Source organism: Cervus canadensis, chromosome X (genome assembly GCF_019320065.1).
Source record: "Cervus canadensis isolate Bull #8, Minnesota chromosome X, ASM1932006v1, whole genome shotgun sequence".
Classification (NCBI taxonomy): Eukaryota; Metazoa; Chordata; class Mammalia; order Artiodactyla; family Cervidae; genus Cervus; species Cervus canadensis.
This window is the reverse complement of record NC_057419.1, coordinates 108,638,350-108,654,756: the sequence shown is the minus strand read 5'-3', so window position 1 is coordinate 108,654,756 and position 16,407 is coordinate 108,638,350. Positions and strand designations below refer to the sequence as shown.

General features: G+C 38.8%; 1 protein-coding gene across 1 annotated transcript; it reads left to right on the top strand.

Annotated features, from left to right (window-relative positions):
• Positions 1–9,361: 9,361 nt before the first annotated feature.
• CXHXorf66 (chromosome X CXorf66 homolog) lies at positions 9,362–12,316 on the top strand. The gene is made up of 3 exons (XM_043458057.1): positions 9,362–9,487; positions 10,185–10,341; positions 11,473–12,316. The coding sequence occupies exons 1-3, from the start codon at positions 9,400–9,402 to the stop codon at positions 12,314–12,316; spliced, it is 1,089 nt and encodes a 362-aa protein (XP_043313992.1). The 5' UTR covers positions 9,362–9,399.
• Positions 12,317–16,407: the final 4,091 nt, after the last annotated feature.

Sequence of the window (16,407 nt, the reverse complement as noted above, 5' to 3'; positions counted from 1 at the left end):
TAACTTTAAATTCTACTTTTTCATTGATGGTATATATGTAAGTGATTGATTTTATATATTAACTTTGTATCCTGCAACCTTGCTAAAATCAATTATTGTTTCCAGGAAGCTTTTGTTGATTCTTTTGGATTTTGTACATAAATTATTACATCTTCTGTGAATAAAGACAGTATTATTTTTCCTTCAAAATCTATATACCATTTATTTCCCTCAATTGTATTGTTGCATTAACTTGGACTGAAATACTTTTTTTTTTTTTTTACTTTACTACCAAGATACCTCATCCTCTTCATTTTCCTACTACCCTACTAGCTGTCTTTTTTGGGTTCCTTCTCCATTATCTAGACTCCAAATATTTGGGAAACCAAAGCTTCATCATGAGATATCTTCACCTATATTCACTCCCTCGGTGATCTCATCCAGTCTCCCAGCTTTAAATGTTATATACATATTTATGACTTCCAAATATATAAATCTAGTGCAGATATATATTCTTGTTGTTGTTCAGTCACTAAGTCATATCCTACTCTTTGCAACTAGGCTTCCCTATCCTTCACTATCTCCCAGAGTTTGCTCAAACTCATGTCCATTGAGTCAGTGATGCCATCCAAACATCTCATCCTCTGTCACCCTCTTCTCCTCTTGCCTTCAATATTTCCCAGCATCAGGGTCTTTTCCAATGAGTTGTCTCTTCACATCAGGCAGCCAAAGTATTGGAGCTTCAGCTTCAGCATCAGTTCTTCCAAAGAATTTTCAGGGTTGATTTCCTTTAGGATTGACTTGTTTGATCTCCTTGCAGTCCAAGGGACTCTCAAGAGTCTTCTCCAGCACCACAGTTTGAAAACTTCAATGTATATATCTATATTTAACTGCCTATTTGACATGTACTCTTAGATGACTAAGAGTTTCTTATGATTCTCTGAAATAGAACTCCATTATTAAACATCCTCCAACAACAAACAAACCTAACGTTATATTTCTCATTGCTTCCATTAATTGAAAATGGATCAATTTATTTGCTCAGATGCTTAGACTCAAAGGAAAATTGAACTTTGACTATTTTTAAACAAATTTTTAGAGGCAACATCTTTTAAAAATTTATTTAATTAATTTGCTTATTTAATTTTGGTTGAGCTGGGTCTTCCTTCCTGCATGCAGGCTTTCTTCAGTTGCAGTTAATGGGAGCTACTCTTCATTTTGGGGCATGGGTTTTTTCTTACAGTGGCTTCACTTGTTGCAGAACATGGGCTCTAGGCGCTCGGGCTTAGTAGCTGTGGCTCACAGGCTTAGATGCTCCATGGCACGTGGGATCTTCCCTGACCAAAGATCAAACCTGTGTCCCTTGCATTGGCAGGCAGATTCTTAACCACTGGATTCCCAGGGAAGTCCCTCACTTTGACTATTTTTTCCCCAGTCACTTCCTACAACCATTGCATCAGCAATTCCTATTGTCACTATCTCCAAAATTATATCCCAAATCATATTTATCATAATCTTTCACCACTACCACTTCAGTCCAAGCCAATATCACTTCTTGATGGCATTACACAATAGCCTAATCTCTCTTTCTCTTAATACCAATTTTTCTATTTTCATCACAGAAGTCAAGTTATCCTTTTAAATCATAAGTCAGCTCATTTTACTTCTCTGCACAAAGATCTCCATTGAACGCTCATTACAACTAGAATGAAATCCAAGACTCTCACAAAACTGTATGTGATCTGTCCATTGGTTATCTTTCCAAGGTGATTTCCTACCTCCTTTTACCTTGATTTGTCTGCTCTAGCTACAGAAGCTTTCTTCTTTCCTTCCTAATCCAATATGTCTCTTTCAACCTGCCAAACTTACTCTCAAACTAGAGTCCATGCTGGTCCCTCAGCATGGATTGCTCGTCTAGACGTTTGTACCCCACTCCCTTAATTTGTTTTGATTGATACTCAGATAACACCTCCTCAAAGAGGCTTTTTTCTGTCTATCATATGAAACAGCACTCCCCATCACTGTATTCTTCAAGAGTGCTAAGTCTTCTTCACAGCACTTATCACACCTGACGTTATGCCATCTTTACTTATTTGTGGCTGTTTCACCACACTACAATACAAGATTCATGATAGCAGGATATTTTGTCTGTTTCATTGACTGCCATATTCCCAGGACCCATAGTAAAGTGACTTTTTAGTGAATGGATACATTTAGAAGCCACTAGATATACAATTGCTTGGCTTCTTCTTTCTCTTCTTCTTCTTCTTCCTCTTCCTCTTCCCCTTCTCCTTCTTCTTCTTCTTCCTCTTCTTCTTCCTCTTCTTCTTCTTCTTCCTCTTCTTCCTCTTCTTCTTCCTCTTCCTCTTCTTCCTCTTCTTCTTCTTCTTCCTCTTCTTCTTCTTCTTCCTCTTCTTCTTCTTCTTCCTCTTCCTCTTCCCCTTCCCCTTCTTCTTCTTCTTCTTTTCTCATTTTTAGCATTTTAAATAAGAAATAATTTTATTTAAAAAGATATTCTTGTCATTATGCCATTACAGACTCAAAACAATTTTAGTGCCTATATATTATCTTAAGTAAAATTTCCTTAGCACTTGCCCAATACTAGGCATTTGTTTCTACATTTTTACAATTGTTGTCAACTGTGTTATAAATTTTTCTCTACAAATTCTTCTCTGCATTTTACATTATCTCTTCAGGATTATTCCTAAGATGTAGAAATTCTTGGTCAAAGGATGAGAATATTTGTAAATATTTTATTTCATATTGACACATAATGATTTCCCAAAGGTTACATCAATTTGCAAAGCAATTTTTTTCATTATTTTACTCCAAAAATATTTATTTAATGAAGAAAATAGACAAGATTCCTTGCTCTTTTAGAGTCTTGTAGTTCATATTGTAATGACACGTGAGAAAAGTGAAGGTGAAAGTCACTCAGTCATGTCCGACTCATTGCAACCCCATGGACTGCCTGCCAGACTCCTCTGCCCATGGAGATTCTCCAGGCAAGAATACTGGAGTGGGTTGTCATTTCCTTCTTCAGGGGATCTTCCCAACCCAAGGATCCAACCCAGGTCTTCTGCATCGTAGGCAGATTATTTGCCATCCTGGCAGATAATTGAGAGAGTCAATTCCTGGGTAGGTTGATAAGAAGTCCAGGGTTCCCGAGGAGAAGAAAGGGGGGTCCAGAGCCCTGGAAAAGGAGAAAGGAGTCTGGGGCTCTCAAGGAGAAAAGGACAAAGTTCATTTCTACATTGCTTTGTCTTAGTCAACATAACAATGTATCTTGCTGGAGGACATGTTTCTCCTTAACAAGAATCTTCTGATTAATCCTGTCATCTTAAAATGTATATTATGGGAGTGGGACTGGTAAGATCTTTCTATTGTTAGTTCTAATCTTGTTAATTTAAGATTTATGTTGTGGGAGTGGATCTGAAAATGTATATAAGGCTTTGATAAGACTAGCTACAAGGGCATTCTCTATCCCCCTTCTGATATCTATGTTAAAAGCTTTCTCTGTCCCTTTTCTTACTTTAATAAAACTGCTACACAAAAGCTCTTGAGTGATCAAGCCTGGTCTCTGGTCCCGAAGCTAAATATTCTTCTTTAGAGATCACAAATCTGACATCATTCACCATAAGCTATCATAACAAATAGCTGAGAGTAATAAATAATGTATAGACTACGTTAGAGGTTGATAAGAATTATTTAAAAAAAAAAGAGCTAGAGCAATGTGGGAGGACTGGCAAGGTAGAAAGGGAAGAATATTGAAGTATTAATGAAAGAGTTCTGGTAGACCTAATTAAAGAGATGAGCTCTTTGCAAAGGCTTAAAAGGTGAAAGAGTAATGAGGTGAATATGGTACTGAGAATGAAAGTACAGGTTTTCCAGCAATTCAGAAGCTATGAGAATGGCAGGGAAGAGATTTTGCCTCAGAATACTCAGAAGGAACCAACTATCAACATCTGAATTTTGAGCTTCTGGCCTCCATAAATGTGAGTGAAAAAATTGTTGTGGTTTTAAGGCACTTAGTTTTTTTTTGTTGTTGTTGCTGTTACAGCAGCTCAAAGAAACAAATACACTTATGTTTTGAATTATATTTAATATTTAATTGTATCTTTCAAATAAATTATGCTAATTTTATTATTTTTTATTTAATATAATTCAAGGGGACATGTAAGAGTACACAAGGAGAGTCCAGCTTTTATGCTGTGTGTATGTCCTGCATTACCTTGAGGAAAATGTGGTTGATTGTGACTGTGCAGATATCAAACCTACCCTTGTCTCTTAGGACATACATACTGGAAGATAGCTGGAGTTCTAATGCAATTTTCAGAGCAGAGCTTCTGTCCTCCTGCTCTTGGCTACTTTAAGCATGAAATATATTCAAATATTTCTTTGAATATAACTTTTTTTCTGATAATGCAACCATAAGGAGAACAAAGAGGCTTCAATCATTGTTCTTCTAGCTCTTGGCAAAAACTAGTATGTACAGAGACTTAAAAAGAGAGACCAGTAAAGTCAGAGAAGGATCCTGACCTCTAAGAATATTTTTAAAATCTCCTAATTAACATTGCTTAGAGTTAATAAGTGGCTTGTTGCATTGCCTGGATCATTTCCTTCCAGATTTGAAGTAATGTGAGTAATATGAGGCCAAGGAACTGAGAGCAATTTATTATATTTTTGTTGCGCAAAACAACCTTGTGACAATATCTTCTTGACTTCTTATAGGAGTGATAAAGAACTTCTTTGTTAACCAGGTGATTTTTCAGGCTAAAAAAGTGAAAAACCTATCTCTAAATTAGACTACATGAATGTGATTTTTTATTGTGTATGTTCCTTAGTGAAATCAGAACACTAAATTACAAAAATGTTTATACATTGACCTAAAATCTATCACTGTGAAACTAAGTAAAATGATATTCTAATAATAATAGCTGTGGTTGTTTGAATATGCATATGCTACTTTCTGTTGCCTAGGCATTATCTCTCTAAATCTTTCTGATTACCTTGTGACTTATGTTATAGGTGAGGAAATCAAGATCCAGAGTGATAAAGTATTAATATTTGCCCAAGTCCCACAGCTACTAAGTGGGAGAGTTGGGTATCAAAGCAAGATTATTGTGACTCCTGAGTTTCTCAGCCACTAAGAAATGTTGCCAATCAGCCTAGAGACACCTAGGTTGATATATTCACCAGATCAGTGTCATTACTTAGTGTCTCAATAGGCCAGGATTCCTTCTAAACCCTTGTATCCCTGTCCTGAGGATGCCCTATACTAACAATTTCACACTGAGAACATTAACTAAAGACCAAGTTTGAGTCTGACAAAGTCTCTGGCTCATCAGAGTAATGTGACATTTGCTAAGCCACTTTGCTAATGTCCGTTTTTGTGGTAGGCAATATCATGTCCCCTTCCCCAAATATGTCCATGCCCTATTACCTGGGACCTGTGACTATGCTGCCTTATGTGGTAAAAGAGACTTTGTAGATGTGATTTAAGTTAAACATCTTGAGATAGGAGAGTGGCCTCATTTATCCAGGTGTGCCTAATGTAATCACAAGAGTCCCTGTAAGAAGGAGGCAGGAAGGTCAGAGTCAGAGAAGGAGCTGTGAAGATGGAAGGACAGGCCAGAGTGATTCAGAATCATGAACCAAGAAACCTAATAAATCTCTAGACACAGGAAATGGATTCTTCCCTAGAGCCTCCAGCAGGAACATAACCCTGCTAGCACCTTGGTTTCATACCAGTGTGACCCATTGCAGATTTCTGACCTTCAGAACTATACAAGAATACACTTATGTTAACGTATGCCACTAAATTTGTGTTAATTTGTTACAGAAGCAACAGGAAGATAATACAATTCCTTTGTTTATGAAATAGGTGTAAGACTGACCTAATAGAACCGATGCAGAGAGATAAAAGACAAGAAATTGGGTGGATTGAATGCATACAAGGGAGTTAGAGAATAAAGGTGTATCATGTGAGTTATTCCCTGAAAACCTAGGGAGTATTTATGTGAAACAGAATCCACCTCTCCCACCCCAGGCCTCCATAATGCCTTGGAGGTGTTCGACTAGGGAGAACTAAACCTGATTCTCCTCTCCTTCCTCATCACCACCCCTTAGGATTTTTAGAATCTGGTCTTGCTCTGCTCTCCTACCTCACCTCTATTTGATCTCTGCCTGATTCACTTTAATTCAACTGTAATTTCTGCCCAGGGGCCTTTGTCCTTGCTGTTTATTCTTCATGGAACTCCCTGATATCATTGCAGAACTGTCTTGTCATTCAAACCTCAACTGAAATGATAGCACTTTCTGAAAGGAGTTTCCAGATCATTCAAACCAAAGCAAACCTTCACTGCTACCCTCTATCACATTTCCTGAACTTAGCTTCTCCGTGGTGCTTATCAGAACCTGGAATGTATACAAATACATTTAACATATGCTCATGTATTTATTTTCTCTCTGACCTCTTCAGAATATAATACAGATCAGGGCCATTGTCTTTCTCACTGCTGTAATCTCAGCAGTGAGAGTGCCTTTTAACATATATAAAAGGCATATAATCATGAACTTAATAAATTGCTTTTGACTGATGGACCAGGTGATTGAAGACAATGCTGCCTTCAGATATTTTGGTAAAGTGAGTTAATAAAGTTCCTTTTTGCTTAAGCCAATTTGGGAAAGTATTTTCTGCACTTGTATTCTACCTGATTCAATGTTTTTCACCCCTGTGTCTATCCATCTGTCCATCTACATATCTATCTATCTATCTCTATTAAAAATAAGACAGAGCAAAAAAAAAAAAAAAAGACAGAGCAAAACATAAAGGATAAAATAACATTACTTCAAAATCTCACCAGATAACTGCTTCCTTGAATATACTGTGTATATATATATACACACGTACATACATATATGTATACATATATATACACATACATATATACATATATATACATATATGTATACATATACATATATATACATATATGTATACATATATATATATACATATACATATATATGCATTTCTCCAAAGAAGACATACAAAGGGTTAATAAACACATGAAAAGATGCTCAACATCACTCATTATTAGAGAAATGCAAATCAAAACCACAATCAGGTATCATCTCTTGGTTGTCAGAACAGCTGCAATTCAACTGCTGGGCATACACACCAGCAGAGGAAACCAGAATTGAAACAAATACATGTACCCCATTGTTCATTGCAGCACAGTTTACAATAGCTAGGACATGGAAGCAACCTAGATGTCCATTGGCAGACAAATGGATAAGGCAGTTGTGGTACATATACACAATGGAATATTACTCAGCTATAAAAAGAATACATTTGAGCCAGTTCTAATGAGATGGATGAGCCTAGAGCTTATTATACAGAGTGAAATAAGTCAGAAAGAGAAAGACAAATACTGTATAGTAACACATACATGTGGAATCTAGAAAGATAGTACCGATAATCCTATGCGCAGGGCAGCAAAGGAAACACAGACATACAGAACAGGCTTTTGGACTCAGTGGAAGAAGGCGAGGGTGGGATGATTTGAGAGAAGAACATTGAAACATTTATATTACCATATGTAAAATAGATGACCAGCGCGAGTTCGATGCGAAGCAAGGTACTCAAAGCCAGTGCTCTGGGACAACCCAGAGGGATGGGGTGGGGAGGGAGGTGGAAGGGGGGTTCAGGATGGGGAGACATATGTGCAACTGTGGCTGATTCATGTATGTATGGCAAAAATTGCCAAAATATTGTAAAGTAATTCTCTCCAATTAAAATAAATTAATTAAAAAATAAATAAAAATAAAAACCACACACACACACACACACACACACACACACACAAAACCCCACCTCAGCTCAAGGGTCATCTCCTCCAGAAGTCTCCACTTTGAAGAGACAGTCCTTTTGTGTGCTCTTGTGGCACTGTATCCTGCAACATCACTGCCTGCATATGACATCACACACCCTGTGCGTGTGCATGCTAAGTCACTTCAGTCGTGTCTGACTCTGTGCAACCCTATGGACTGTAGCTTGCCAGGCTCCTCTGTCCATGGGATTCTCCAGACAGGACTATTTGGGTGGGTTGCCATGCACCCCCTCCAGGGGTTCTTCCCGACCTAGGGATTGAACGCATGTCTCTTACATTGGCAGGCGGGTTCTTTATCACTAGCACCACCTGGGAAGCCCATTATATACCCTGTGCTGTGCTGTGCTGCTGCTTAGTTGCTCAGTCATGTCCAACTCTTTGTGTCCCATGGATTGCAGCCCGCCAGGCTCCTCTGTCCATGGGGATTCTCCAGGCAAGAATACTAGAGTGGGTTGCCATACCCTCCTCCAGGGGATCTTCCCAACCCAGGGATCGAACCCAGGTCTCCTGCATTACAGGCATATTCTTTACCATCTGAGCCACCAGGGAAGCCCAAGAGTACTGGGAGTGGGCAGCCCATCCCTTCTCCAGGGGATCTTGTCGACCTGGGTCTCCTGCATTGCATGCAGATTCTTCACCAGCTGAGCTACCAGGGAAGTCCCATTACATAACCTAGTTATCGGTTATTTACGTGTCTGTCTCTCCCATTAATTTCCAGCTCTTGAAGGCAGGGACTGTGCTTGTTTGAATGCTCATGCTTAACAGAAATCTTCCTGTCCTATAGAAATCCAACACGTTTTTGTTGAAGCAATGAATCATCCCTGCTACCTCTCTCTCCTTCATGCCCCATGGCCTACCCTTCCTCAAGTCCTATCCACATCGAAATACTCCTTGAATGCATTGATTTCTCTCCATCTTTACCACTCTGCTTCAAGCCATCATCCTCCATCAGCTGGACCTATGTAATAGCCTTTCAATTGCCTAAATTACTTTAACCCCAGCAATCTAGTCCCCATACAACAGCTAGAGGGGTTTTTCTAAAATGGAGATCTCATCATGTCACTCTCTAGCCAGAAAGTCTTTAATGGTACCCATTAACAGTAGCTCAATAAAAAGCTTGAAGGCTATTCAAAATCTTAACTTTAGTAATAAAAATTCCTACAAGCTTATACCCCAGGATGATTTAACCTCTGTAACACACAAGAACAACAATAGGGCTGTAAGGTGCCTCCCTAACATTTAATAAAGTATCTAGAGCTAACCCATTTTCTCTGCCTTCTGTGCTTAATAATGTCTCAAACTTTTTGATTCAAATTTGATAGAATATTTGATGTAATGGAGAAATAAATGATTAAAAGTCTTTTCATAATATTTGTACACAGGAGCTCATGCCTCCCCATGGTGAGATTATGCTGTCAGGATATGACATAGAATGATTATGATGTCATAGCCCCCTAAAGCAAGCTGAGCCAGGTTAAACCCAGCAGTTTCCCTGGAAGAGGAAACCTTCAACAAGGTCCCGGACATGAATCTCTTCATTTATGTCCTCCTTTTATCAATTTGGACAAATAGTTGTTTAGATAGACAAGAAAGCAATGGATCTGATACTGCAGGTATGTGCCTAACCTTAAATGCTAGAAACTATGATCTATTAATTTAAATACATTCAAGTACTTAATTAGACAAGCTAGTGGTGTTTAAGAAATCTGCTGTGTCTTCTACCTTACTATGAGTAGGTCTTTGAGAATTTCTAGAACAACATCTGAGAGTTTTACTTCCATGTAAAAATTCCAAACAACATAGAAACATGAAGAGTACAGCCATATTGTCCCCCTTCATTCCCCTTCCTCACCCAATCCACCAACCCCTGCCTCCTCCCCCCGCCAGTCAAACTAGAAAATTCTATGTGAATGAATGAATCTAGCATGGTACCTAACACAAAGTGGGTTTCAAGAATGTTTTTTTTCTTGTCCCATCCCTTTTCCCACCATACACATTCACACACACACACACGTAAACACTCAAGTACATTCACACACTCAAAAACTTAGGTAATGGGTTGAATAAGCCACGATGTGGGGTAACGTAGGTAATTATACTGATTAGCTAGAGATAGCTCCCAGATATGGCTTCTAGACTGTGGCTGGCTGGGGATGTGATAGAGCAAGGAAAATGACAGTGGAACACTTATTATGCTTAAAGAAATAATTGATGATGAGATTTGACTTTGACCTATAATAACAACCCCATCAAAATGGAAGCAGACTTGGTTACCTAGCACATGTTCTGATGACATATTTTCTTTCACAGAAGCTACAACTGTTGAACCCAGGCAGAGAAGAATTGAAGGAGTACAGCACCGGCTACTCATTTTCATAATTGCTATCATCATCATCAGCTTTATTTTAAGATGTTATTGTTTTATTCACTATGGCTGTGTGAGCAAGAAAGCCTATGGTGCAGCAACGTAAGTCTTACACTTTTGAATTCAAAATAAAAGGGGTGGTGGGGGGTGTGTGCATTCTTCACTATAACTCTATAACTGTGAGAGCGAGGATGCCCCCAAAGCAGCAACATAAGTCTTACACCTATGAATTAAAAATACAAGGGGCCAGAGGGGAATGTGCGCATGCACATAAACATAGACGGGTTCACTGTTGTTATGGTTACTTAAAGTTAACTTTAGACGTCAAAAGAGCTACCAACATCTTGTGGGTTGGATATGTTCACTTAAATGAAGCTCTTAAATGATCTCAAATATATTATCAATTTGAGCCAAAACTATCTCCTACTCAGGGTTCAGTTGAGCCCCAGGTTGCTAATTTCATTATAAATTGAGTCTAGGAAAAGAGGGGATGACTATCTAAGACAGAATCAAAATCTTCTCAGGGGAGAGAGAAGGAGTTGGGTCTCTGCATTCCAAAGATAGTAATGCATTTTGGATAATCTACTATGTTAAGATGTAATAGCATGAAAAATTATTGTGTTCAGTGATACTAGTCCCTGACTTTCATATAGGAAGATCAAACTGGCTCTGACATACTGGGTCCCTAAAAATTTCCCAATCCAAGGACTGGTGACTGAAATATATCACTGTTCTATTCCTTTGGTTTTAGAGTAATCTAGTGTGTATAAACATACATGGATACAAAATTTGATGGTGTAAATATGATAGGAAAGCAATGAATTTGGTCTAAAGACTTTTTTATGTGACAAGTTGTGACATTTGTGCCTCATTTGCATATTAACTTGTGACTTTTTTATATAAAGCTTAATTTCTGGAGTAGATAAAATTATCTCTCTCCCTCTCAAAGGCAGATTTGAAACAAGTTTGTGTCACTCCATACATGACTATATGGTTATCTACTGTGGTTGAAACAGTAAAATTAAGAAAAAGAAAAAGAATTTAACACGAGTTCAAATCTGTAACCTGAGTCATGGTTTTCACCACTCTCCAATTCTTACTGTGTTCAGTTTTCCTGCTAGAGCCAAAAAAAGACCAGAAGTCTAAACCGACACTATAGCCCATGTTTTCCAGTGATAGCAAGAGTACTCTTCTGATTTAAATTGTCATACTCCAAATCTCCTGTATTTTCAGGGTCAAGAAAGAAGACATCACCAAAGCATCCACGTCATCTAAAATATCATTCACTGAGTCCAAGTCACCGACTGCTGGTCCAGGCAATCTAGAAAAACAATTAATGCTATCTAGTATAGATAAGTCATCTGGGCCCTCAACTCCACAAAAAGTCTCTGTTCCTTCAAGTGTAGAAAAGTTAGTCAGGCCCTCGAGTCAACAAAACCCATCCAAGCCATCAAATCCCAAAAAAGTGTTAGGATCAGTCCCCCAGGAAAAGTTGCATAGAACACACAGTCCAAAAAAGGCACATAGGCGGTCTCATGCCCATAAGCTAGTTGGTCAGGTCAGTCCATCCTGTGCAAAGAAAGCCATCAAGCCAACTTGGCCATCAAGTCTACAATGTCCAGTCAAGCCAACCAAAATGTCTCCACCCTATCCAAAGAGTCAAAGTGTCCCTGTGCAATCAAGTATACCGAAACTGACCAAACTCCAGAGACATCTTAAACTAAAAAGCCTGGCTAGTGAAGGTAGGGCAGAAATATTATCTAGGCCTCAACCAGTGAAGTTTTGTCAATACTACAAAGAAAAGTGCCTTGTTTGCTGTGCTGTTTCTGAGCCATTCATCACTCATATTTCAGAAGAGAATATGAAGCATGTTCCAGTTCCACTTTCTTCAAGCAAACTGAAGTGCTTTTACAAGTCATCTCACAAGACAGAGCCCAAAGACAATGCACTGTATGGCGACATGAATGATAGCCATTTGTCAACATATAGCAATGACAGTGAGAGTGACAGGGAGATGACTATTATGGGCAACATAAAATGCAAGGAAGCCGCCTATAAAACCTCCCAAAATAATTAAGGGCTCAAAAAAAATAAGGGGACCACTCATGCAGAAGAAGCAAACTTCTACCAACTATTATATTCTCACCATAAGAACCTGGTGGAACAATCCACATGGGATCACTATTAAGATTAGACCTATCCATCTCGAGGCAATTTACTTGAGAAATAGTAAATAAATGTGTGACATAACAACTGATTTTACTGTAATTATTATTGCATTTTAGAGGTATACATCTCTTTTGGAGGTATGTTAGATCTGCTTGGGCAAACTCCAGGAGGTGGTGAGGGACAAGGAAGCCTGGTGCACTGCAGTCCATGGGGTCACAAAGAGTCAGACAGGACTTGGTGACTGAACAACAACAACAACTTACATCTGGTCACTTGGATGGGTTTCCCAGGTGGCATAGTAGTAAAGAATCCTCTTGCTAGTGCAGGAGATGTGGGTTCGATCCCTGGGTCAGGACGATCCTTTGGAGGAGGAAACAGCAACCCACTCCAGTATTCTTGCCTGGGAAATCCCATGGACAGAGGAGCCTGAAGGGCTACAGTCCATGGGGCTGAAAAGAGTTGGACACAGGCAACCACTTGGATGGGAACCATAATCACACACACACAAATATAGAAAGGTATTGCAAGATCAGTACCCTGGGCTCCTCTTTTCTTTTGATTAGCCCTCAATTGAAGTCTCAACCCAATTAGCTTTTTTTTTTTTTGATGTTGACATATAGTCTTCACAGTTTAAGACTGTCTTTCTGTGGTGCCCAGTGCGTGACAGAAATGGCTCTGTGTGCTTGGTTCTGGTGCATTGGGGAAATCCCTGATAGTCATTTCCTGTTTTAAAAAAATATTTATTTGACCATACCAGTTCTTAGTTGTGGCATGCAAACTCTTAGTTGCATCATGTGGGATCTAGTTCCCTGACCAGGGATAGAACCTAGGCCCCCTGCTTTGGGAGTGTGGAATTTTAGCCACTGAACCACTAGGAAAGTCCCAATATACCACTGCCTCTGGTGACTGCTACCAAAGTAAGGGTCCTGGGCTCTAGCACTGATGTTAAATGTTTCGATTCTTTTTGTTATCTTTCAAAATGATAAAAAAAAAATTTGCCCTGTTGTGCATTCTCAGAATGCCCCAGTTAGAGGTTGGCTATCTACCCACTTTCTTCACATGATACCTTCCCACTTGGCATCAGCAGGGCTGGGAGGCCAGGGGGAAACCTTGGAGTTATGTTTTCCAACTTCTCCACTGATGAGAGGTTATCCTTGCCTGCTTCCAAGAGCATGGTTCAGAAAAGTGGGCAAAATCCAGGAGTCCCAGCCTACACTCTAGTACAGTGAGGTCAGTCCCCTGTCACATCCAGCAGGATCAGTTAAATTCCATAGCTGGCATATATTGAATGTGTACTACTTGCCTTACATTGTACTAGTCCTTTTATGTCCGGGACATCTGAGGGCCACCTTCCCCTCAATTTTGCTGATTTAGCAAAAGGATTCACAAGACTCAAAAGCAGATTATACTCATGACCGAGGTTTATTAGAGCAAAAATATACAAACCAAGACCAACAGGAAAAAGATGTCTATTCAGAGGAATCAGAGAAGTTGGACACATGCTTTTGAGTACTTGCCTCTCTGGGGCCATCTAGGACATGCTCTCTTCTCTAGCAACAAACTAGAAGTTTGCACTAGTGTGCAACATGTCTCTGCCCAGGGAAGCCTCAGCATCTGAGGCTTTTATTAAGAACAGGTCTCATAGGTACATCATGTTCCATGACCAGCCATGACAAGTGAAACTCAGGATCACAACAGTGACACCAGATGCACATTATTGATGTTGATACTTGTGCAAAATAATCAAGTGAACAAAACATGATCATCAACCAATTAACATTAGACCATTCCTCCAGGATTGGACAATAGTCAAATCATAGTTTCCAGTTCCTTTGACATACAAAGACCAAACAACCAGACCTGCTGTGTTAACACTTTCCTCACGTTTTACATGTTTTATTTAATCTCCAACAGTCCCCTATTATATGAAGTATGATATGAGTTAACTGATGCTCTATAACATATAGTAATATCACATTGAGCAATTGATTGAATCAAGATATGAATCTATAATTGGCTTAGGTTCAAATTTTCATTATGCTGTATTGACTTCTCACTATCAGTTTCTAGGGTATCTGTTTATTCACAGATCACCCAGTCCACTGCTGTCAGCAAAATCCCTTCTTGACTTTTAATCAATCTGGACCATCCTCCTAACCTACCAGGAGCATATAAAGATGTCTTGTGTTCATTCAGATCTGACTTTCCCACAGCCTCTGCCTCTACTGGTAGTATTCTGGTGGGGTCTGTAAGGTCATCATGAAATTCACAGATGGCATAAAGTAGCTGCTGATGCATAAAAGTTTTAAGAGGTGGAGTATACATTTATACAGCATCGTGGGAGCTACAGACTTGACTTCCTACTGGTATTACCCTTTTTGAAAAGATAAACTGTAAAGGGTTAGAACTGTTCTGGGATAGCCTGGTCTTTTTAAAATTCACAAATAGAAGCAAAAATTCTGATCAAATTTTTATGGCTTAGTATGAAAAACAGTTCAAACAGAAAAGTAGAACAAGAAGTATGAATGAATGCCCATATAAACATTACTTAGATTCAACAGTTATCACTACATGGTCAATTTTGTTTCAATTAAACTTCTATCCATTGCCCTCCAATTTGTATCTCTAAAAGATAACAAATTAAAAAAAATACACAAACACAATACTATTATCTCATATAAAAATTAATAATAATTCCTTAATATAAATTATTACTTTCCTAGCATGTGAGATGAGTGCAACAGTGTGGTAGCTTGAGCATTCTTTGGCATTGCCTTTCTTTGGGATTGGAATGAAAACTGACCTTTTCCAGTCCTGTTGCCACTGCTGAGTTTTCCAAATTTACTGGCATATTGAGTGCAGCACTTTCTTTTTTTTTTTTTTTTTCTTCATTTATTTTTATTAGTTGGAGGTTAATTACTTCACAACATTGCAGTGGGTTTTGTCATACATTGACATGAATCAGCCATGGAGTTACATGTATTCCCCATCCTGATCTCCCCTCCCACTACCCTCTCCACCTGATTCCTCTGGGTCTTCCCAGTGCACCAGGCCCGAGCACTTGTCTCATGCATCTCACCTGGGCTGGTGATCTGTTTCACCATAGATAATATACATGCTGTTCTCTCGAAACATCCCACCCTCGCCTTCTCCCACAGAGTCCAAAATTCTGTTGTGTACATCTGTGTCTCTTTTTCTGTTTTGCATATAGGGTTATCATTACCATCTTTCTAAATTCCATATATATGTGTTAGTATGCTGTAATGTTCTTTATCTTTCTGGCTTACTTCACTCTGTATAATGGTCTCCAGTTTCATCCATCTCATTAGAACTGATTCAAATGAATTCTTTTTAACGGCTGAGTAATATTCCATGGTGTATATGTACCACAGCTTCCTTATCCATTCATCTGCTGATGGGCATCTAGGTTGCTTCTATGTCCTGGCTATTATAAACAGTGTGCTGTGATGAACATTGGGGTGCACGTGTCTCTTTCAGATCTGGTTTCCTCAGTGTGTATGCCCAGAAGTGGGATTGCTGGGTCATATGGCAATTCTATTTCCAGTTTTTTAAGGAATCTCCACACTGTTCTCCATAGTGGCTGTACTAGTTTGCATTCCCACCAACAGTGTAAGAGGGTTCCCTTTTCTCCACACCCTCTCCAGCATCTATTGCTTGTAGACTTTTGGATAGCAGCCATCCTGACTGGCGTGTTCGCATTACAGGCTTACCTCAAGAAACAAGAAAAAAAGTCAAATAAATAACCTAACTCTACACCTAAAGCAATTAGAGAAGGAAGAAATGAAGAACCCCAGGGTTAGTAGAAGGAAAGAAATCTTAAAAATTAGGGCAGAAATAAATGCAAAAGAAACTAAAGAGACCATAGCAAAAATCAACAAAGCTAAAAGCTGGTTTTTTGAAAAAATAAACAAAATTGACAAACCATTAGCAAGACTCATTAAGAAGCAAAGAGAAAGAACCAAATTAACAAAATTAGAA

Coding starts and splice junctions, on each gene's coding strand:
- CXHXorf66 (XM_043458057.1), top strand. CDS start 9,400: ATGAATCTCTTCATTTATGTCCTCCTTTTATCAATTTGGACAAATAGT. Junction 9,488..10,184: donor CAATGGATCTGATACTGCAG/GTATGTGCCTAA, acceptor TTTCTTTCACAG/AAGCTACAACTGTTGAACCC. Junction 10,342..11,472: donor AAAGCCTATGGTGCAGCAAC/GTAAGTCTTACA, acceptor CTGTATTTTCAG/GGTCAAGAAAGAAGACATCA.